At 45.5% G+C, this 22,498-nt stretch overlaps 3 protein-coding genes across 6 annotated transcripts in view; 1 reads left to right on the plus strand and 2 right to left on the minus strand.

Annotated features, from left to right (window-relative positions):
- The window catches only part of LOC143476850 (rho guanine nucleotide exchange factor 33), a 9,220-nt gene extending 412 nt beyond the window's left edge, over nucleotides 1-8,808 (minus strand). The window contains exons 1-16 of one of the 2 annotated variants that reach the window (XM_076975227.1): nucleotides 8,394-8,808; nucleotides 8,007-8,093; nucleotides 7,434-7,478; nucleotides 6,783-6,947; nucleotides 6,086-6,186; nucleotides 5,797-5,951; nucleotides 5,642-5,707; nucleotides 5,249-5,369; nucleotides 5,008-5,146; nucleotides 4,652-4,753; nucleotides 4,224-4,307; nucleotides 2,746-2,891; nucleotides 2,339-2,548; nucleotides 1,585-2,243; nucleotides 1,117-1,205; nucleotides 1-515 (exon numbers count right to left, since the gene is read on the minus strand). The exon at nucleotides 1-515 is cut by the window's left edge and continues 412 nt beyond it. In XM_076975227.1, the coding sequence (XP_076831342.1) occupies nucleotides 1,847-2,243; nucleotides 2,339-2,548; nucleotides 2,746-2,891; nucleotides 4,224-4,307; nucleotides 4,652-4,753; nucleotides 5,008-5,146; nucleotides 5,249-5,369; nucleotides 5,642-5,707; nucleotides 5,797-5,951; nucleotides 6,086-6,186; nucleotides 6,783-6,947; nucleotides 7,434-7,475 (1,728 nt within the window). In that variant the 5' untranslated portion in view covers nucleotides 7,476-7,478; nucleotides 8,007-8,093; nucleotides 8,394-8,808 and the 3' untranslated portion in view covers nucleotides 1-515; nucleotides 1,117-1,205; nucleotides 1,585-1,846. Of the gene's footprint in view, nucleotides 516-1,116; nucleotides 1,206-1,584; nucleotides 2,244-2,338; nucleotides 2,552-2,745; nucleotides 2,892-4,223; nucleotides 4,308-4,651; nucleotides 4,754-5,007; nucleotides 5,147-5,248; nucleotides 5,370-5,641; nucleotides 5,708-5,796; nucleotides 5,952-6,085; nucleotides 6,187-6,782; nucleotides 6,948-7,433; nucleotides 7,479-8,006; nucleotides 8,094-8,393 lie in introns of both variants that reach the window. The other variant, XM_076975226.1, reaches the window with a different exon arrangement.
- Nucleotides 8,809-8,939: 131 nt separating this feature from the next.
- On the plus strand, nucleotides 8,940-13,090 carry cdkn3 (cyclin dependent kinase inhibitor 3). Of its 3 annotated transcripts, none has more exons than XM_076975230.1 (8): nucleotides 8,940-9,345; nucleotides 9,687-9,775; nucleotides 9,855-9,910; nucleotides 10,003-10,047; nucleotides 10,437-10,659; nucleotides 11,306-11,337; nucleotides 11,463-11,566; nucleotides 11,783-13,090. In XM_076975230.1, the coding sequence occupies exons 2-8, from the start codon at nucleotides 9,699-9,701 to the stop codon at nucleotides 11,876-11,878; spliced, it is 633 nt and encodes a 210-aa protein (XP_076831345.1). In that variant the 5' UTR covers nucleotides 8,940-9,345; nucleotides 9,687-9,698; the 3' UTR covers nucleotides 11,879-13,090. The 3 variants fall into 3 exon arrangements, with proteins under 3 accessions (XP_076831345.1, XP_076831344.1, XP_076831343.1); XM_076975229.1 differs by having other exon boundaries at nucleotides 8,940-9,304; XM_076975228.1 differs by having other exon boundaries at nucleotides 8,940-9,177.
- A 149-nt stretch (nucleotides 13,091-13,239) lies between these two features.
- cnih1 (cornichon family member 1) lies at nucleotides 13,240-20,787 on the minus strand. Its single transcript, XM_076975231.1, has 5 exons — nucleotides 20,616-20,787; nucleotides 19,353-19,421; nucleotides 15,090-15,202; nucleotides 14,799-14,942; nucleotides 13,240-14,532 (listed from the first exon to the last, which is right to left on the minus strand). The coding sequence occupies exons 1-5, from the start codon at nucleotides 20,694-20,696 to the stop codon at nucleotides 14,505-14,507; spliced, it is 435 nt and encodes a 144-aa protein (XP_076831346.1). The 5' UTR covers nucleotides 20,697-20,787; the 3' UTR covers nucleotides 13,240-14,504.
- Nucleotides 20,788-22,498: the final 1,711 nt, after the last annotated feature.

Raw genomic sequence — 22,498 nt, forward strand, 5'->3', positions numbered from 1 at the left:
AATAAAGCAGCCAGTCTTATTTTGTACAGAATATGAGGATCTTGTATTTTTCATACACATTCTAACATTCTACTGATCAGTGAGGTTCTAGGTCACATGAGGTTCTAGGTCACGTGAGTATCAAAACATGCGGAAGTTCTGTACAGTCCAAATGCCACACATCCCAACACTGCTGGTGCACACAAGTGTGTTTTGCTGGTGAGTTGGGCGGTCATTGTGCTCTAGTCCAATCTAGTGTCTCCATGCTGTCTTGAACAGCAGCTGTTCTAGATCAGCTGTGAGGACCCTGGGTTGAATAAGGTAGGCACGTCTCCTGATGAAGTAGGTTGGAAGGGTTGCAGGCAGGGACCTTTCTGGGATTCGAACTGGTTTGTCCACATTCAAATTGCTATGAGGACGTGTGTGAGTGTCACACGGTGCTGCAGGGACCCTCACTGTCCTCACTCTCGTTCCAGACGCCCTCTCCCCTTTGACCTCTCACAGGACTGCCACCGCGCACACCTCTACACCCCGACCTGAAACACACACACACACATCAGTGTACACACCGACCTGAAACACACATCAGTGTACACACCTCTACACACCGACCTGAAACACACACACACACACACATCAGTGTACACACCGACCTGAAACACACACACACATCAGTGTACACACCTCTACAGACCGACCTGAAACACACACACTCATCAGTGTACACACCTCTACATGCCGACCTGAAACACACACACAAACATCAGTGCACACACTTCTGCAGACCAGCCTGAAACACACACAGTGCACAGACCTCTGGCTAAAGGGAGTTTAACACATGCTAAGTTTTGAGGAATTGTGCTGCATTCAAAACAATAAAAACATGTTTTCATTAATAGGCAGGGGTTCTCTCAAAACATTTCAGATTAATTATCCAATTCATCTTTGAGTTATCAAAATAAATTTCCCAAGCATGCCAGCTAGCAACAAAGGATGTGTGTGTGTGTGTGTGTGTGTGTGTTTAGTTGTTCCTTCCCCTTCATGTGTCAGGGCACACACAACCAGGCCACACAGCACACGCATTCAGAATCACCGCACATGCACACACACACACGTGTGCTCCTTTGCCTTGCTTACCGGGAGGTCTCAGTTTGGCGCTGTGGGTTTATGATCTGATTGGTTGTGCTGAAAGTTACTGTGGTCTCTTTGGCAGGCATGACGTCTCCCTGCACACACACACACACACACACACACACACACACACACACAGAGTTAAAGACACACTATGAGTTTTTAACTGAGGTTGAATATATTGAATATAACGCTGTTTCAGCACTGCAACCTACTCTAATGGAAATTATTAACATGCTCGTCAGGGTGCTACCAGCCTGCTTGATCAATCACTCTTAAAGTGGGACTTAAACCCAAGAGCAACAAGGTGATGGACTCCTTCAACATGCTCTTTCATCACTTACCACTCTTGATGGGTGTGAGCATTAAATAGGTGAGATGGGTGTTTACCCTCACAGAGACCGTTTGGTAGCATGGCCAGCTGGTTGGTGTGTGTGTGTGTGTGTGTGTGCGCTGAGCTCTCCAGCCTCGTACCTGTTGGTAGGGGGCGTCCCAGATGGGGCGGAAGGCCCCAGTGGGGACCCTGCGCGGTGCTTTCGTGCTGCGGCGCATTGTCCCTGACGATGCTCCGCCCACCTCGGGGGGGAGGGGCGCTGTCCGCGGGATCTGCCATCTGGTACACACACTGCCCTCCCTCTGAGACGCTGCCGTGGACGCGACGGAGGGAGTGTAGGACGGCTTAAGGAGAACCGGGATCTCGCTGTCCTCTTCCTCATTGTCCTCATCGTCGTCATCCTCACGGCTCTCTCCCCCCCCCACGCATCTCCAGGGTGTTGTCGGGGCTGCACGTCGTCACAGATGAGTAGTCGAACACTGAGGCGTCGCCCAGGTCGGCGTCCGTATCTCCGTCGTCGATCCGCTGCGGTAGAGAGTAAACGTCCGAGCGGCAGACGCGCCCATCGGGCCCGGGGGACCCACACAGCCGCTCTGCCAGCCCGGACGGGGACTTCTGGGCTTCAGCGCCCCGCACTCCTGAACACCCAGCTCCGGAGTTGACAAGCAGCTGCTGTGGCCGACGGGCGGTGGGCATGCAGAGGGGCACAGGGCGGCACTCTCCACCTCGGCCATCCCACATGCAGTCCTCCGTCCAACCACCAGGGGGCCGCTGTTCACACAGGCGTTCACGAGAATTACTGAGTAGGGAGACAGAATAAATAATTAGCACTGGGAACACACAGTTTTCATAATTAAGCTCCTTCCAACATTCCAGAAGACAGTGGTGCAGTACCGTAGAATGCCATTGGAGGGCAGTACTGGTTTTGGCACAGCGAGTTGGCAGTGCCCTCTCTCATGTCCATTGCTGGGCACACTGATAGGCGCATAGCAATCTGTAGCTCCTGCCATGGAGTTGGCATGGTTACTGGTTGCCACTCTGGGGTTGGCACGGTACTTGGTGAAGGCGGATCGGCCACAGTCGGAGCTCATGGCCCAACACCTGCTGCTGAGCACGCAAACAGACAAGCTACGGTGAGCCATCTGCATCGAGGAGCATAAGGGCTAGCATGCAGATGGACAGATTCACTCCTACGGTAAGACTTCAGGCAGCAACGCTATAATTAGCTTCTGTGTCCGGCGTGATTAGTTATCAAGTGTAGTCATTTTTAGTAATATCTGAGTAGGATGCAAGACGCTGACCTGCTGACTGGATCTGCCTTCTCGCCCCATTGCCCTGACCTCTCCAGGGTCATGTGACAGCACATGCAGAGGTTACGCAGCACACGCTCACTCTCCTGTAGAGAACGGTAGTCCGAGTGTCCACTGCCAGAACAACTCAGCAGGAGCTGAGGGAACGGGAGCAAGAGAACCAACGTGAGCCTTCAAATGGTGAGGAGAATACGGAGTGCGTAGCCTACAGTGTAGCCTATATGTAAAAGCTTTTATTGATATTAGTCTTATTTGTAATACATTTACATCACATTTAAGTACTCGAAATTGAACTGTGGTCCCCCTAGAGCAGGGGTGCTCATTACGTCGATCGCGATCGACCGGTCGATCGCGAAGGAAGTGTCGGTCGATCGCGAAGGAATGTGCGTAGATCGCGTCACATAAAATAGTAGTAGATGAATCGCACATCTGCACTGACGGTTGTATTTTGATTGACATTCACGGTAGCCAATCTGCAATCCGCTCAACATATTACGTTCGCCGCCACCCCCCCCCCCCCCCCCCCCCGCTCAACATATTACGTTCGCCGCCACCAACACCCCCCCCCCCCCCCCCCCCCCCCCCCCCCGCTCAACAAATTACGTTCGCCGCCACCCCGGTAGATCTTTCTGACTGGGTCATCTTATAAGTAGCTCGCAAGCTGAAAACTGTGGGCACCCCTGCCCTAGAGTCTATCGATGTTAACTAGGAACTAAGAAGTGGCCAGAAAACTTGTATAAGACGAAGAGCCTGAGGGTGAAGCATCTTCTTAATTCTCCCAAATATTTTTATAACTTTAGTCCACTTGTCCCTAATTGAACTGATTCAACATGGAAGATGTTTGGAACCAAAAACCATCTACTGTACATAGATCTGGTCAGCCAATAAAACCAACTGATCATGGACAGAGAGCCCACAGACGGCCGATAACCCAGTGGTCACTATGAATGAAACAAACTCTCAGACCATAAGAAGCAGGATTCTGTGGTAAAACGAAGACTGACCATGACCACAACACCCAGTAGTGTACATGGAGGAATCCAAGCCATGAGCATTAAGACATATATCAATACAATACCATCCCTACTGACAAGCATAGTCAGGACGGCATAAATCTCATTATTCTAAAGTGAAGGTTTACATTTAAACAAGACAACTCTAAAACACACTGCCAAGAAAACTGGTGGTTTCAGAACTTCTTCCTTGAGGGTCCCAGCCAACCAGACCTAAAATCAACAGACCATCTGTGGACAAACCTAAAAAAAGACCTGAGGCCTGAATACTCACAGTCATCACAGCTGCCACAGGTGTTTGAACTAAGTAAAAGATCTGATTACTTGAGTAAATTGAATATTTAAGTCCTTTAATATATATGAATATAGTTTTCTGTGTGTCTAATGCATTCTAAGATTAGCATTAAAATAACCGACATGAGAAACTTGAAAAGCTCTTAAAATTGTCATTCTTACCTGTACAGTGTTCAAGTAGGTGTGTATGCGTGACATGGGTGCTAAGAGCAGGGAGAGGAGTCTGAAGTGATCCCTCTGTTCCTCCTGGTGAATGTCCACCACACAAACATGTCAGTCCTACCTACAGCGTTTGGTCACTGGTGAACATCCACCACAATGCCTCACAGATGTCAGCCATTACTACAGTGTTTGGTCACCCGTTTGAACTACCAGGGTCTTCATCTTTATCAAACAGGTTGAAAATTTGATGCAAACTACACTTTAGTTTTTTAAACAAGGGAAGAACCCTTCTGATGTGCCTTGCCCTGATTAGGTTGTGTGTGAATTTCTGAATGTGTGTATGTGTGTAGGAGAGAGAGAGAGAGAGAACCTTGTCTGGTGTATGTATATGTGTGTGTGTGTATGTGGGGGGGGGGGGGTGACCTTACTTGTGTGTTCTGTAACTTGTCTGGCTGTTCTTGGCTAAACTCCATTGACAGGGCCGTTGCCAGGGACGCCATGTATCCAAGATATGCATCACAAAAAGCTGACTGTGGGGAAAAAAGCATTATGTACGAAAGTATGAAATCAATGTATGTATGATGAATGTATGAAACAGCTTACAGTTTGCTGTATTATACCATGTAAATAAATTGTTGTAATGAAGAATTGTAATAACCCATGCATGAATCCTGAATTTCTGAAACAACAGCACTTATTGAACAGCACAACATGAAGTGGTTTGATAAGCAAAACGTGCCTAATTTATCAGCTACATCTGCCTCATAAATAACATTACATGTACATTATTGTTTCCAGTCAGTTTGAGGAAGGCGTCTCCCACAGCACAGTTCCGCTTGTCTACGGTCAGTCGCTCCTCCATGAAGTTCCTGAACAGCAGGTGGCGCTGCAGCATCTGGTCCACATGCCTCGCAAATGCCTTTCTGACCCACACAGACGCAAAGTGAAAAAAAACACTGGGCGCTGCTGTATAATGACAATGGCAGCGGTTAATGCAGCGACGATGGAGAGACACACAGCCTTACTGTAGCTCAGTGTGGCTGGCTGTGGTAGAGGACGTTTTGTATTTGTCATAGAGCTGACCAAGGCTGGATACGTAATCCCACTCGGACCGCAGCAGGGACAGAGCCACCCGCTGCCTTCTGCCTAAAGACAGAACCGACTGATGTAGATTTCAGGCACACAGTCCATACAGCAGATGTGTCAATTCCAGGTTCAGAAAGTAAAAGTCCTCACCAGGATTTTGCTCAAGTTTGCTAGATTTTCTAATTAGTGCAATCCAGGTAAGATTAGTGGAATCAACACAATCCAGGAAGCTTGAGCAAAATCCTGGTGAGGACTTTTACCTTCTGAACCTGGAATTGACACCTCTGCCATACAGCCATGACAGAAAGCGTTAAGACAAGCGCGAGCATTACCTTGCAGGGTGCAATTCTGAGGGACGTCCCTCCTGGCACTTGTCTGGGAGGGGACAGCGTCCCCATCTAAAAAACCAGCAGCCTTAGTGAGTTTCACACATGTGGGTCATAATGACTTAGCTGATGCCATGCTTGTGTGCTCAGCTAAAGCTCACCTGAGCTATGCCCCGCCCACAGGCCTTGAAGATAGCAGTGTAGCAGAAGGGACCCGCCCACAGAGCAAAGAGGAGGAGCAGCTGCACCTCTGTTAGCATCGCTAACGCCATTAACACTGCTGCCAGCATCCTTAACTCCACTACAGCCAGCAGCACTGCACACACACACACACACACACACACACACACACACACACACGCACACGTATTTATTATGATCATTGTGCATTCATTGTAAGTTTATGTATAATAAGAGGTGTGTCATAATGGCACTAACTGATGAGAGTACCTGTGGCTCGGTCCCGCTGCACTGCTGCTGTGAGCCTGGTCCGCTTTGATCTGGTCACCGCACAGCTGACAGATCTGACAGCGAACCTCTTCCAGTTCTTCCTAACATATGCACATATGAGCTAAACATCACTCAAGGACCGAGTGTTATATGCTTGTGTGTGTGTGTGTGTGTGTGTGTGTGTGTGTGTGTGTGTGTGTGTGTGTGTGCAGACCAGGGCTGTAAAAGGCACTGCAGGGTTGTGATACATTCTTGTGAGGGTCCCAATGACGGTGCTATATTTGAACTAATCATACTTATGAGAATAAAACTCAGTAGATGGACTCATTTGTGGGCTAAAATGTGTATGTATGTATATAGAATGTAAAAATTATCTAAATCCACATTACAAAGTTTTGTGTATTTGTGTTTTTCATTGACTATATTTCATGACTGTGTAAAAGCTTCCTCCAGTCACATTAGTGTATTCGGTGTATTTTCTAAATAATCCTGGATAGCAAAAAAGTAACTGAATCAAATGATGGTGAAATTAGAGATGTAATAATACATTAAATAATTTCTTAAAGAATCATAACTCAGGTCTTTGTGTGCATCCGTGGGTGTGCATCCGTGGGTGTGTGTATGTGTGTGTGTATGCGCGTGTGTGTCCATGTATGTTTATGTGTGTGTGTGTGTGTGTGTGTGCATGTATTCTGACCCTAAGCGACAGCACCAGTGTCTCCAGGTGCAGAGCACGCTTGCTGCATCCGTGTCGTGTCTCCTCGAGCTGGGACTGCAGTTCCGTGTCTCCCAGCTGAATCTGATTGAGCTCCAGGAGAGCGCGGGAGAAGCCGGCTCTCAGCTCCAGCACCATCGCCTGCAGCTACACACACAAAGCTAATCAGCAGACATACAGGAGGAGTAGATACGCACATGCCATAAAGTCACTGAGAAAGGTCACATCTCCACGCAGCTCTTTCACAGCCACGCAGCAGAGAGCAGAGGCAGCTGCTACAGGCGTGGAGACAACAACACTTTCCTGCCTGAACAAACAGCAGGTACTAAACTACACTCAGCTGCTCTGTTACACTGTTACACTGCCTCAGCACTGTTCAGCTGGCCAGTGTCACTGCAGCTGTGTAGGTGTGGGTGTGTGTGTGTATACACATATACACACAGTCACTCACACAAATAAATATATATATATATATATATATATATATATATATATATATATATATATATATATATATATATATATATATATATAAATATATATAACATAAACATAAAGGTTCCAGGAGTGTGTGTGTGTGTGTGTGTGTGTGTGTGTGTGTGCATGTGCATAAGTGGTAGAATAATATTGTACCTTTGAGATCTCTCTCACAAGCTCTCCCTCGTGAGACTTCATCCTCTGTAAAGACAAATGAGGTTTTATATATATACACACATGCACACAGTGCCATAAACAAATGCAGATGAATTTGCAAACACCTTCCACACACCCTTACTGCCCAATTAGTCTCAGATACACACACAGACACAAAGATGTTCTGCAGCTCGGACAAAGAAATGTCTTTCAGAGGACAGATTGGATCAGGAACATGTGGTGGACTGTAAGAGAACAAAGAGTCCACAGAGATGTTTTTTCTTGACTTAAAGAGACGTTGGTGTGTGTGTGTGTGTGTGTGTGTGTGTGTGTGTGTGTGTGTGTGTGTGTGTGTGTGTCACACAGCAGTAACTGATGGACACTGTCCTACAGGCTGATCCAAACAAATGTTTTACAGAATGTCTGGGGATAAAATTAAAAGGTAGATCTGCAGTTGTTTAAGGAGAGTCTGTCTCTGCTGTAGTTAGGTCACTTAATTTCTAGCATAGCGTACTGAGAACAAGCGAGGTCTGGTTGTGCGCGAGGTCTGTGTGCGCGTGAATGTTTGCTAACCTGGACCAGGTTGCCCTGCCAGCAATTCCCCTGGTGAAGGAAGTGACAATTGCCAAAGAGCTCCACCCTACAGACTCCAGATCCTCACTGTCCAGAGAGAGAGAGAGAGAGAGAGAGAGAGAGAGAGAGAGAGAGAGAGAGAGAGAGAGAGAGAGAGAGAGAGAGAGAGAATTTGGATTTTGTCTTGTCATAAGCAAAAAAAATGTATTTTCTGATCAAGAGATCAGAATACTTTTCTGCATAGGCTACACATAAGCTACACAAAATATGCATACTATATAACGCAATAACATATCTTGACTCATTAATTAAAGCATATTAAATTAAAAGAGGACCAAAAGCAGTTAAATGGTGTGATCTGCGGAAGCATATACAACTGGCACTCACCCACAGAACGGACAGGTCTTAAGTTTTCTTTTTCAGTTTAAACGTAGTTGGCCCTCTCCGAAAAGGCGACATAATAAGCATCATATTATAGGCTATTCCCAATCCAGAAATTCCTTCCACGATGCTGCAAGTCCCGGTGTCCGATATGCTGCCGCTCGGTCGTCGCTGCGAGGTGATTATTTTACTGTGGGAACGTGCACAGCCGACAGCGCGCGCCCCTCCGTCCCAGCGGTACGTCAGCACGAGAGCTCGGTCCACCCGGCCGCTCAAATCATCTTTACATCACGGCCAACGGAGCCACAAATATTCTACGCCACGTGGGGCATCTTTGAGCATTACAAAACTATCATCAACTACACTTTTTGGATATTTATTACACCTAACCATTTCAAAATGGAAAATAACGCTTTTACATATGCAATACATTATTATTATTTTTAATGAAACTGCGTATTTTACGGGAATGTTTATCCTAGCATTTTAGCTGGTTATAGGATAAAACCTGGTTTAATGTAAGTATTATTGTGATTTTTGTATTCGGTTTTAATTTTGCATCCCATTTGCGTCTCCGTCGAAAACTGCATCAAAGGTGTCATCATATCTGAGTCCGTCAGACGGAACTGGTCGCGTCATATAGAGCGCGAGGAAACGGCCTGCACGTCACGCTGTTATGAAGTGGGCGTGTCTCCTTCTGTTCCTCGATCTGATTGGTTCGTGCACCCGTCGCTGAGCTTTTTAAAAATATCAAAACACGCTGCGGTGGGAAGAGAGTGCGGTCCGGCCGGTAAGTCCACTCGCCGGCGGACAGTACGGCGAACCCGTGCGGTGTCAACACCATTCTGTTTAGATGACAGTCTGCTTGTCTTACATTGAGGACACGCTACCTGAGTCGCTTGAGTTTTCTCTGCAGTGTGAGTCCCGTGGATAATAAATGGAGCTGTGTTGATAGCAGGTGACCGCTGGGCTTGGACGGGTTCGTTACGCGTCCAGTTGTCCACCGAAACCACATTACGTTAGCGAGCAAAACTGTGTGTGTCCAATAAGTGTTGTGTGTCCAGTACTCGCAGTCATACAGGTCGCTAACCCCTTCTCATGTGACACCGCCGAAGGTTATCTGACCCCGGGCTTCTTCACCGAACCGAGCCCGGTCACACTTGCATGCCAGCTTTGCTTGTTTTTGTTTGTTTTATGTGATCCAGAAGTTATCATACTTTTATGTAATCGTCGAGCGTCACAAGAACTGGCTAACATTACTCAAATTGCACCTGGCCCTAATCTGACTTTCATGTGCAGCGTCCTGGGGTGATGAGAGTGAGTGAGTTTGACTCCTCTGATGAAGAGGAGGTGGGGGAGTGTGAGCCCTCCCCCCTGCACATCTCCTGGTGAGCGTCTGCATGCCATACAGCACATTACCGGTGTTCCGTTACCTGTGTCTTTACCTGATGTCCTCTTTATTTACAGGTTGTCTTTGTCAGTGGTTGAGTGCGCTCAGTTTCTTGGAATATGTTCGTTGCCAGGTAAATTCATTGAAATACCAAGTATGGGCATCTCACTCTATTATATTAATGACCAGCTAATTTGAATCCCTAAAGTTTACTTATTCTCACAGGATGCAGGTATAAAGACATCAGAAGAAACCTGGAGAAAGATGTTGGCAAGTCACACACACAAACACTGTTTGAATAGATGTGAATAAACATTTTACCAAGATATAATGGCAGACTTGTATTTGGAGCTTGTGATTATTAAAATAATTTTATGTTTAATGTTTTGTGTTTAATGTATAAAACGCTAAATCACAAGTGCACGTTATTGGTAGTCCATTAAACATTAGTGTTAAACATTCGGATTAGGCACTGGGTAACAAAAACGAGTTAGGAGGCAGTTATGGTGAGGGTAAAGTCTGTTATGCAGTGCACCATAGGATAATATGTTTATATGGTATATTTTGTAAAATATTTGTATACATTTGCATGCATTTTTATTTATACGTGTGTTTGTGTGCATGTGTGTGGGTATGTGTGTGTTTGTGCACATGCACAGCTGAGTTGTGTGACCAGGGAGTGGAGGATGTGTTTGTGTTCTGTACAAGAGCAGAGCTGGTGAAATACAGAGTGCCGTGTCTGCTGGAGCGTTACTCACAGCAGGGACTGAGGGTGCACCACCTGCCTTTCCCAGATGGGGGCACTCCTGAGCTGTCTCAGTGCTGCCGCATTTTAGAGGAGCTACAGCACAGTCTGCAGAACCAACGCAGAACCGTCATACAGTGAGTCGTGTGCACAAACAGAAGTCATTTATGCACACCTACCACAAATGGATTATTCCATCAAGTAATATCACAGACCAACATTTCCAACCACTGTGATAGGTCATAGGTTAATGATGTAATCAGACAGATGAGTCATGTTGTACCAAATCACATGCAGGTGGAACACTGGTGTGCAGATAGTCACCATAGAACATCATTTATCAGATTGTTTCTCAGCCAGCCGAGTGCATGGCTAATTTACCTGCGCTTGGAAAAACACTTTTGGCAAGGCAGTGCGCCGTCACAAGGCTCATATCAGCGGCGGTAATGTCCGGCAGGAAGTGCACGTTTCCATTACTTTGGCAGCCCGTATCCATCAAGTAGCTCCAGATTGCCAAGTAGTTTTCATGTGGTTCTGAAGGCCAAAGCAGGTGACACAGACAGCTGTGGTTAATAAACTGGCTTTACATTAGTTCCACCTTAAATGTGAACTCTCTAATTGCTTCTTTGAACAATAGTGTTTTGTGACACAGTATGGTTAGCCTGTGTTCCCTTATTCTCCTGGTATGTAATGAGTGAAATGTTTGAGGAACAGTAGAATGTGGGACTGGTGGAACGTGTGTAGTAGATGTCTGATGCGTTGTGGGTTTTGGTTTTCTCGCAGCTGTTATGGAGGGCTGGGTCGCTCTGGACTCGGTGAGTACTGGCTTATCTCGGTCTAGACACAGAGTTGTTATTCTAGTTTTTTCTGGAATGCTGAAAAGCAAAGTCCATGGCTTCTGCTTGCTGCATGAGAGCTGAACGGTGTTCCTCTGTCCCAGTCGCTGCATGTTTGCTGCTTCATCTTTCCATTTCCATGACGCCCAGTAAAGCCATCGACATCCTCAGAGATGCAAGAGGGGGCGGAGCCATCCAGACTGTCAAGGTCAGCTATCCCCTCTGAGTTTTCTGTTAATCTGTTATGGTTTGTATTTTATGGCCAGGCCCATATCCCAGAGTGAGATGCTTTTCTTTAGGCTTAAATAAAATCTCTTTAGAATACATATTACATTTTCAATTTGCTGCTCTTTACTGTAAAAGTGAATCAAGCACCAGCAGCCAGACATTACTTCTCCATTTTCTGTTCTTTGATCCATCATAGCAATACAACTTTCTCCATGAGTTTCGAGAGAAGTTTGCAGCCTATCAGGAAACCAAAGCAGAGCCAACCATTTCGGAGAGATCTGTGTCCAGATGAAGACCCCTGATTTGCTGTGGCATCTCTGCCCTAACTAGCGAATCACAGTTGATCATTTTAGAGGCAGAAAAATCCGTGTATCATTATTCAACTGAAAATCAAAATCGGAAAATAAAAAAAAACAATTCAATATTTTGTTTTTCGTTTTGAATATAAAAACAAAAAACAAATCAGGCTTTTACAGGCTTGTAAAAAACAAATCAGGCTTGATTTAAAATAAAAAACTGATTCGGAGCCAAACTTGATTTTTTAACTTGACCCATTTGTGTGCCCTGGAAGTTACTGATATGTTTATTCTTCGTGGTCTTCGTTTGACTGCGGTAAAGTTGGTTTCACGTTCGCATATTCGTAATTTTTTCTTCAATAAGTGCCAAAATGTGCACATTCTCATTTCTCACAAAATAAATACCTACAACTTTGTTTACACCAGGAATATACCTATTTTAAGTTGTAGACAACATTTTATTTAAATTTATTTAATTCAAAACGAAAAACTAAATAATTGTTTTTTTTTAATTTTCCGATTTTAATTTTCAGTTGAATATCAAATGAACGAATGACACACGGATTCAGAAAGTCAATATGATCACAAGCTTGTTTCCCTGTGATTATGTAAATTAAATTAGAAAATATTAATACACCCCTCCCCCATGGCACTTTAATGCAAATTGCTCATATCGGATTTTAAAATGTTCTTCTTTACATTAGTCTACATATACATGAATCTGCATGTAAACCAGTGTATATGCTGTGCTTTCGGAATTGTTTCCGTACTGAGCCTTTTGAGATATTTCTACAATATTTCTGCTTTTCCAATGTTCACAAATGCTGATTAGCTGTGAATACTGGTTAGTTAAGTGGAAGGGAAAGTGCTCTGATTGTATTTTGCTTTAGAATTATTTCAGGTCTTGCTAATGTGATTACTGTTACAAATTTATGGAAAATAACTATTAAAGCAATAATTAAATGAGTGTTGTTTGAACAGCCTTTGAGGTAGTCTAAGAACTTGAACTGCATTGGACTACAGTGACCAGACAAAAATGTGGTTCTAATATTCCATGTGTATTTATAGATTTGACTTTGGGAGGTTTTACAAATACAGATGGCACCACCCCCCTCTAGACCAGGTCTGATCTATAATTCAATGACCACACTTTCATCCCTGCAATCCTGAATTGGATTAAGCAGTGGACAGGATGGATGAATGACTTCAGTGTTCTCTGGGAAGCAAACAACTTGTCTCTCTCACATAAACTACTGTACACAGTAATGTTAGTTATAAAATGTTCTCAAATTACCAAGAGCTGCTAATTGAGAATGTCAGCTTGAACATTATTTCAAATAATCTGAACATTGTCCAATTGCATTTGAAAGGTGGAACAGTTTTATTGTCATTTTCTTTCCATAATATTCGCTTCACTTCTGGCTAAAGACACGCACAACCCTTCAGAACAAGGCCAGAAGTGTGAGATCTACATCCCCCCAGACATACCACCATATTGGAGAACTTAACCACTGGAGAACCACACAGACTTCACTCACTTCTGCAGTACAAGGTTGAGCTGTACTTTGGGAGTAGACTGATTATCAGATTTTTTTAATGTTAAAAAAAGTAATGTAAATAGTCCTAATTTAAGACATTTTGCATATTCATTAAATGTGTGTTCACATCGAGTTTGGATCACTGATCAGCAACTGGTCTGGCTTATGTTAGGGTTATTGTCCAAACTGATCTTTACAGGAAAGAATGAAAGCCCCCTGAACCGATATTGGCCTGCGATTCATGTATAGGTCTGCAATGTTACAGCAGCAAAGTTAAAACACTTCAAACCCGCTGCCGCTCTGCCTGGAGGGTATCATCATCACGCGGTCATCAGTATCAGTACAAGGGCACCTACGAGAAACTGCGTCCGTATCTGAAGTGAAGCGTCCTGTGAAAACTGAAACTAGGTTGATACGAAAAGGATAACTTGCGTGATCACACCAGCAACTCTAAATCCAGAGCAACAGTTTTGGATAATTTATGAGAATAGATCATTGCAGCTTGGTAAGTTAGAACGTAGAGGTCTAAGGTCACAAGCATGCTAGTGTCTATCCTGCTCTGCTGTCCTGAATAATGACAAAACGTGACACTCTTAAGCTTCGCTCTAAATCCTAACTTCCAGGGGTCAAGCAATCTACCACCCAACAGGTGAAACCAATACATGTGTTTTAAAACAAAACAACTTGGCACACGAACGATAGCTACCATTTAACAAATGAACTTCAAGGTCAAACTGAAGATATAAAAAGGCATGTAAACAATGTCAAAAGGGCAACAAAAAAGAAAGAAAAGATTAAATAGCATTAAAAAACAAAAAAAAAAAAACACACAAGAAGGAGGAGTTTGAGCAAGAGAAGAACAGTTTGTGTAGTACTGGGGGTGTGTGGGGGTGGGGCAGGCTGCTGTACTGATGGCTGCTTGTGTCCTGTATCAGCCCTAGGAGGGAAAAGGGGTTAGGGAGCAGGATGTCCATTTGGGACAGAACCGGAGTGCGCCAGGAGAGATGGACAAAGTCTGAATTCAGCTGCGCTGTTGCGCCTCACAGTCCTGCGTGCACATCTCTCCAGACCTGCGGTGTCCTCTCTAAGAGCTCACCAACGTGTAGATCATCCTAAATGAAGAAACAAACCACAAGAGTGCTGCCGATATCAGGGTCTGTTATGAGAAGTAGAAAATCTCATAGCCATTGTTTAATACAAACACACTAAATTCAGTACCGTAAAATGAATGAAACACAAGTAACGGAAGTCCAGCTCAGAGCGAAAGGCTGCGTTAGCGCCTTGGCCAGGACGTTCGAAGCTACTTTCAGAGAGCAAAGCTATACAGCAGATGTGCTGTGGCATCCTAAGTACAGAGGAGAGGAGCTGGTGTACGTACCCGTAAAGATAGTAGAAGAAGGAGAGGAGGTAGAAGGCCAGTTTACACCAGCCTTCTTTCTGACAGTACGCCAGAATATCAGCATTCATTATGGTGGTGGGGTCATAGAGACCAGGACCACTCATCACAGGGCGAGACATGTACCTGTAAAAACACGCACACACAAAGTATAAGATCAGTTTGTGACCTGTTCCATAGGTGTTTCACCAAAGTTCCCTTCAGTTTTCTTTGGCCAGCGAATTTGAAGGGCGCTAGGCTGTGACTGGCTGAACAAACGCAGGTCCCGCCTACCTCCAGACGTGGTAGGCCAGCAGGGGCATGTTGAGTCCAAGCGTGAGCCACTCGGCGGCACACAGGAACATCACGCAGAAGAACACGTGAATGAGGTACTCCGGCAGCACCAGCTGAAACCAGTCAGGAGTGCAGATGTGAGTGCCAAAGTTAACCTTGGTGATTAGTGCCTTGACACCCATTAGGAGGTGGTACAGAGCTCCCAACCTGTGGCATTCTGCAAGATGCTCCTAGGACCTTGTAATGGACGGAGAACCACTTCTTTCTGACCAGATTTTGCCCTCTGGACTGGATTAAAGCCCCATAAGACAATGGCTTCAAACCACAATCCAATGCAGAGGCCAAAGTGCAACACAGCAGGACATGGAAAAGGAGCCTGCTGTGCCCAACCCAGAGTCAGACATGCTAAACTCGATCACCCCACCCTTCAACACTGACCCCGCCCTGCCATTATAACCCCACCCCAAACTCACTTTAATGAGCTTCCATTGAGGCATAAAATGGGTTGAGATTGTGGCTAAGGAAAAAGTAGACAATCACCTGTAGAGTTCAATACAAGTGCCGAGCAACGTTTCAGATCTGAGATAACAATTATAAACCAATGGTACAAGACCAGGGAGGGTTCGGGTTAGGACCAGAACATGAGTTCGGCGTCACCCAGAAAACATGACTATCACGGGAGCACAGACTGTAGGAGAAATACTAACCATGTTTTTAGTTCAACATTGTTAGAAGCAATGATGCTTAGAATATGTCAAGTATGTTACTGCAGTATAGCAGCATCAGCAAAGAACACAATGAATGACCATCACATTTTCAAGACAAAATGTGACATGAAATACCGATCTTCATTTCAATTCCACGCCACGGCCCCTTGCCTAAACCACCCGTCTAAAGCAGATGACAGGAGTGGGGTGGAGCCATGCTGCGGGGCGTGATGAGGTAACTTTAAGGACCAAAGGGTGTCTCTGCAGTGCCTGACTGGAATGGCCAGACGAGAGCATGCAGGGTGCGCGTGGTGTCCGAGGGGGGTGGTGGATGAGGGGGAGTGGGGGGTGTGGACGTGTGCGTTTGTACACGCGTAGCTGGCCGCGTGTGCGGTGTTCGTAAACGTGTGGCCAGACGCATGCACGTGTGCGTGCTAAAGAACAGCCAGATTCTGCACTGCCATTACCCAACACTTTAATACATCAAGTAGAATCATGAGAAATCAAAAGAAACAAAACATTCTTAATAAAAGGCCTAGTAAATGCAGGAAAGCAAATGTAAATTAATGAAATAAAAACTATTGTTTAATGGAATGAAGTACAAGTAGTAGACACATGTAACATTAAATATCGCTTCAAGGCTGAACTGTGCATGTTCGTTGCCGTTTAAAAGGTTCCTTTTTAACCCACCCTCCCACTTGCTTGACTGTGGGGGAAAATTGCTGAGCTCTGCAGAGAAAGGTCCCCCTCCATCTGGTCCCCCACCATGGGACCGGTACTGGGGACACTGGGCTCTAATCTACCCTTAAACCACGTGCGCCCCTCCGTGACCAAACCCCAGAATGCACTTCCTGGAAAACCAGTCAACTTCCTACAGGATGAATTTTAATGCAGAATAGCCACACAATGTTCTGATTGGATATCTGGCTGTGTATACAAATAAAGTCCATTATGATTAATCTTCAGTTACCTGGTGAATGATGTGGGCAGGGATCAGGTTCTCCTGTAATCCCACCATGTAATCACATTCCTGGATGATCTACACCAGCAACCTGCCTAAACCCGCACCAGAGCAGACCAGGAACCACACCACACCCCTACTCGCCCAACCCAGCTCCCCCATAGCTGCGCGCGTACTGGAAAGGTAGCTATTCACTTATGACGGTGAAAACGTTGGTGTTGACGGTGTTAAGTAGCACTTCACGACAGGGCGGAGCCGTAGGAGTGTTGGCGCCCCCTGGGGGTGGGGATGATGGGTGGGGCTCAACCCTGTGGCTGAATGTGTGGATGCTTGGCGGCATCATGCATGTTGTGAGCACTTGCAGGTCTTTTCAGTTAACACCTGTTTTCTGTGTAAGCCACAAGGCAACCTTCAAACACAGTCTCACAACAGCACAGGTGTTCACACACAATCCTGTTCAAAACACTACTGTGTTGTATTCAATGAATACGTGCTGACTGGAGGCATGAAACTGCCGTTATTTTAAATGACTAACATTTGCTGTACTAAATCAGAAAACCATGGTGTGGTATCAGAGATCAAGGAAACATGCCAAGCTGACACACAGGCTTCAACAACCAGTGTGCTCCCCTCTGTAGTTTCCATTCTGGTGAAGAAAGTGGGTTCGTTTTGGCGTGTGATGATTCCCTGTACCATTTAGACACTTGGGTTGCCAGATAAAGATTAACTGGCCAGCAAACCCAGCACCCCAAACAAACTGGATCAGCAGTTAGATTAGATTAGGGTCAGATTCTTCTGAAAAGACAAACTTTGGCATCCATATAAAATGGTGCATGACCAGGACCACATTACAAGGCCGGTACTGGTGCTATATTTCAAAGATGGAGACAGCTTAGAGTCCAGTAGAACTTTGACAGATTCTGAGCTGACTAATTTTCTCCTGAACAGGCCCTGTTCATCTCCAGTTAAGCTTAAATTTGCTAAGATTAGCAGACCTTAACAAATTTATCCATTGGCTAGGTTATCAAGACAGTGAATATTCTACAACTTGAATGAATCATTTGACAGGAAAGATGAATACGTAACATGCACTGGGTTTCAAAACTGAAAACCTAGTTCAAAACTAATGTGAAATGATTTATATGCCACATATTAAACGCAGCAGTATGTTATTAGTGCCTTGAAAATAGCACCACCTCCCGTTCAGAGTAATGGGCTTTTGTTTGTGGGACACTGGACTTAGCTTTGGCTACCTACATAGCCAGCCATGCATCTAGCCAACATTGACAGGTGTTAAATAAATAAACAAAATTAACATGAACTGGGTTATACATTATACACATTAGCTGATCAACTGGCAGTGCAGGACTCATCTTTGGCCACTGTAAAAGTTTTATGTTGTCTTGATCATGTGGATTCAATGTCTTCAACCTGGCAACCTGCACAGGTCAGGAGATTGTGTGCGTGCGTGTGTGGGGGTGAAAGGGATCTTGGCAACTATCGCCAGTGTTTTGAATTTCAACTCTAGTGGCCATTTTAAACAAGTGATGCCAATATTACACACTAGTCGTTTAAATAAAATGTCATGAGCCAGTCCCAGGATCTGTTACTGTTAACCCAGGAAAAGGCCAGTATGAGGACAGGAGTGTCTGTGCATGTGCGTTCATCCTCACTGAACAGTGTGTGCGACCTGCCTAGTGTTTGTAGCTGTTCACCATGCTGGGAGGTCCACTTCCTGGACACAAGTGCACCCCGGTCTACAGGACTGAGGGATATGGGGCATCGATTAAACACGCCATCAACTGTGGCCTTCTACCAGAGACCGATTCATTCATTCATCTTCTAAACTGCTCAATTCAGTTATGGGTCTCATGGGCCAGAGCCCATTCTAGCAGCACATGGCGCAAGGCAGAAACCAACCCTGGACAGAGCGTGCGCACGCACACACGTTCACAAAGGGGCAATTTAGAGATGCCAATCGGTTGAAGATGCACACCTTTGGAACTTGAACAGTGGGGATCTCCGGCCACGTCAGCAGGGGACGGGCAGCAGGGTGTGGAGCCCTCAGAACCCCAACCCCCAACTCCAGACCTAGTCATCTACAGAGCACTGTGGGACACCACCCCACAGCCCAGGCATGGTCTCACCAGGCTCCGGCCAGGGTGCTAGTGTCATCCAGTGCTCCAAGGAAATTTAGAGGGACGCAGAGCTCTTGTTAACTGAAAAGACGTTTGCAAGCACTCTCCTCGTGCACACACAGAACGAAGGACTCAGCTGAACTGGTGACTGGTACCAACCTTCAGGGCAAGCCTGACCCTTCTAATCTTTTTCACCCTCTCAACTGTCTTTGTGCCGATTGGATAAAGGAACAAATTTTTTAAAAATCAAACAGAAACAAAATGTAGACAGGAAAACAAGAAAGAAAAAATGGAGTTAGTGTTGGAAAGTCGGCAGTTACTAAAGATCAGCGATATCAAGTGTTGCAACACAGTGTCAAGGCTCACCACAATTTTCCAGGAAAGGAGAAACACTGCAAGAGGGAATTTCGAACAGCATGCATGCTACACCTCAACCACCACACACACGTGAACTCACCGGGTTTAACGTGTTGCATTGGTCTATAGGATTCTTGTAGTCCGTCTTCAGTTCATCAAAAGCGATTATCTGCATTCAGAAAATGTGTACATTATGCATTACAAAATCAGTAGCATGCAACAGAAACCATGGTTCTGACGGAGGAGGGGTGCTGAACCTCAAGTGTCATCACAGTACTAACATCAACACGTATGAACGAAAGCATTTAACAACATTAACCCCATGTCGGCCTCTTTCCAAATACATAATTGGAAACAGAGACAGATCTGACCCCAATGGTTTCTGGGCTGTTCCAGATACCAATATTAGCAGCCAGCAGGTTGGATTCTGGACTGACCACTGGTATCACTAGTGTGACTTTAGGTCTCCTGGACTGTATGGGTGCAGTTTTATCAAGAGTGCACCAACTGCTGGAGAGTGCGAGGCCAACAGCGCAGCTACACGTTCATAAGAGCAAACAGCTAGGGCACTAGACTAGACACTACGGGCCGTACGTGTAACTCTGTCGTGTCCGACCCACTCTGACCCGTCACCGTAATGTCAGGTGACCGACGCCCCTTAGGACCAGACAGCAGGTGCGGCTACAAGCAACGAAGACCAGTCAGTACAATCCAAACAACTAGGCGGCATGCGGACCTGCTGAGCCCTCCGGGTCACACTGCTGTAAAACCGAACCAGTCCAGACGGTCATTCAACAGGACTTCATAAGATCATGAAAAGGGCGAGGGAACTAAACGGCTGTCTCTGTCTAAGGTAGCTTTATCTACCCGAAACACGGGATGGTGGTTATCTGTAAACGAATGCTAGTGTATTTGTATGCCGTATGAACAAAAAAAAAAGCAAAATCTGACCAAAAAGAGACGGACTAGGTGAGTTGAGGTGTTAAAGGGGTGAATGTCTCACGGGGCGCGTCTTCACCAGAACAAACTGTTTAAAATACTCTAGTTTGCTGAATTGCCCCCAGCTTAGCTGATATGATATCTAGCCAGGCTCGCTATGTGGCAAGGCAATTAAAAGACCCGCAACCTGGTGGATAGAACGAGTAAATCCGATGACTACCGGAGACGGTTAGAGCTAGACGGGTAGGACCAGGTCCGCTAGCTGGCCCGGTCAGCTCTCCCGGTGAGGGAGGGCGAGGAGCGCCCAGGCCGGGGTCATTCATTCGCCCGGGGCCGTCGTCACCATTTAATTACGGTGATCAGTACGTACTCCGCCCGATGTTGTTCAGAATGCGCGTACCTATATGTATGTATTATTACTTACGTGCCAGATTGCAAAGAAGATAAGGGCCGCCGTAAGCAGCAGGGCTAGCATGTAACAGAAGGCCGCGAACGTGAACGCCATTTTAGCTCCTGGCTCGTGCGGAACTCGCGCGTGAACCGTCACCAGTGGGGGCGCAGCCAGCCTCAGCGGTGACGTCAGCCACCTCTCACGTGACACGACTCCGCATCCTCACCCCAGTTATAGTGTAAACAGTCCAATAGGAACTTTATAAATGTAATGTAATTAGTAAGTTTAAATCATGAATATTGCGTCTCCCCTTTCATACATAAAGCATTTAATCGATCTAATCTATTATTTATTTTAAATTTTGTATTTTATATATATATATATATATGTGTGTGTGTGTGTGTGTGTGTGTTAAAAAAGGTAAGCTTTAGATTAAATGCTTCTTTTGTAGTTCAGACGTTATGGACACTCAGGGGCGCAGATGGCACTGGGGACGGGGGGACATGTCCCCCCCAGATTTATATTGACCCCATCCGAAATCTAGCATCTAGATTTCGTGTCCCCCCCCAGATTAATATTGGTCCCCCTCACTTCAGAATTTCCATCTGTGCCCATGTGGACACTCACCAGCCACTTTATTAGGTACACCTGTCCAACTGCTCATTAATGCAAATGTCAAATCAGCCAATCACATGGCAGCAATTCAATGCATTTATGCATGCAGACATGGACAAGACGATGTGCTGCAGTTCAAAACGAGCATCAGGATGGGTAAGAAAGGTGATTTAAGTGACTTTGAACGTGGCATGATTGTTGGTGCCAGATGGACTGGTCTGAGTATTTCAGAAACTGCTGATCTACTGGGATTTTCATGCACAACCATCTCTAGGGTTTAAAGAGAATGGTCCGAAAAAGAGAAGATATCCAGTGAACGGCAATCCTGTGAGCACAAATGCCTTGTTGAGGTCAGAGGAGAATGACCAGACTGGTTCAAGCTGATTGAACGGCAACAGTAGCTCAAATAACCAGTCATTACAAGCGAGGCATGCATCTCTGAAGGCACCACAAGTCTACCGTTGAGGCAGATGGGCTACTGCAGCAGCAGATCACACCAGGTGCCACTCCTGTCAGCTAAGAACAGGAAATCGAGGCTACAATTCACACAGGCTCACCAAAATTGGACAATAGAAGATTGGAAAAAAGTTGCCTGGTCTGATGAGTCTCTATTTCTGCTGTGACATTTGGATGAATTTGGAGTCAAATCCGTTTGGATCAACGGTTCAGGCTGGTGGTCGTGGTACGGTGGTGTGAGGGATATTTTCCTGGCACACTCTGGGGCCCATTAGTACCAACTGAGCATTGTGTCAACACCACAGCCTACCTGAGTATTGTTGCTGACCATGTCCATCCCTTTATGACCACAGTGTACCCATCTTCTAATGGCTACTTACGAGGATAATGCGCCATGTCATGAAGTGAGAATCATCTCAGACTGGTTTCTTGAACACGACAATGAGTTCACTGTACTCAAATAGCCTCCAGTCACCAGATCTCAATCCAGTAGAGCACCTTTGGGATGTGGTGGAACGGGAGATTCACGTCATGGATGTGAAGTCTACAAATTTGCAGCAATTGTGTGATGCTATCATGTAAATATGGACCAGATTCTCTGAGGAATGTTTCCAGTACCTTGTCGAATCTATGCCATGAAGAATTAAGGCATTTCTGAAGGCAAAAGGGGGTCCAACACGGTACTAGCAAAGTACCTAATAAAGTGAGTGAGTGTAGTTTAGGCTGACTAGCCGTCTTATTAGCGTTTCCTGCACATTGTAGTATTATATTGTGCTAATACATGGCTGAGTTATTTTTAATAACACATAGCAGAGCGAGTAGTTTCAATCTGAATCTGATCTACA

This window comes from Brachyhypopomus gauderio, chromosome 15 (assembly GCF_052324685.1).
Source record: "Brachyhypopomus gauderio isolate BG-103 chromosome 15, BGAUD_0.2, whole genome shotgun sequence".
Classification (NCBI taxonomy): Eukaryota; Metazoa; Chordata; class Actinopteri; order Gymnotiformes; family Hypopomidae; genus Brachyhypopomus; species Brachyhypopomus gauderio.

Excerpts from the sequence above, each read along its gene's own strand:
- cdkn3 (XM_076975230.1), top strand. The coding sequence starts at position 9,699 with ATGAGAGTGAGTGAGTTTGACTCCTCTGATGAAGAGGAGGTGGGGGAG. Across the intron at positions 9,911-10,002 it reads TGGAATATGTTCGTTGCCAG|GATGCAGGTATAAAGACATC; the intron begins GTAAATTCATTG and ends TTATTCTCACAG. Across the intron at positions 11,338-11,462 it reads GCTGGGTCGCTCTGGACTCG|TCGCTGCATGTTTGCTGCTT; the intron begins GTGAGTACTGGC and ends CCTCTGTCCCAG.
- cnih1 (XM_076975231.1), bottom strand. The coding sequence starts at position 20,696 with ATGGCGTTCACGTTCGCGGCCTTCTGTTACATGCTAGCCCTGCTGCTT. Across the intron at positions 19,422-20,615 it reads TCTTCTTTGCAATCTGGCAC|ATAATCGCTTTTGATGAACT; the intron begins GTAAGTAATAAT and ends TTCTGAATGCAG. Across the intron at positions 15,203-19,352 it reads AATGCAACACGTTAAACCCG|CTGGTGCTGCCGGAGTACCT; the intron begins GTGAGTTCACGT and ends GACTGGTTTCAG.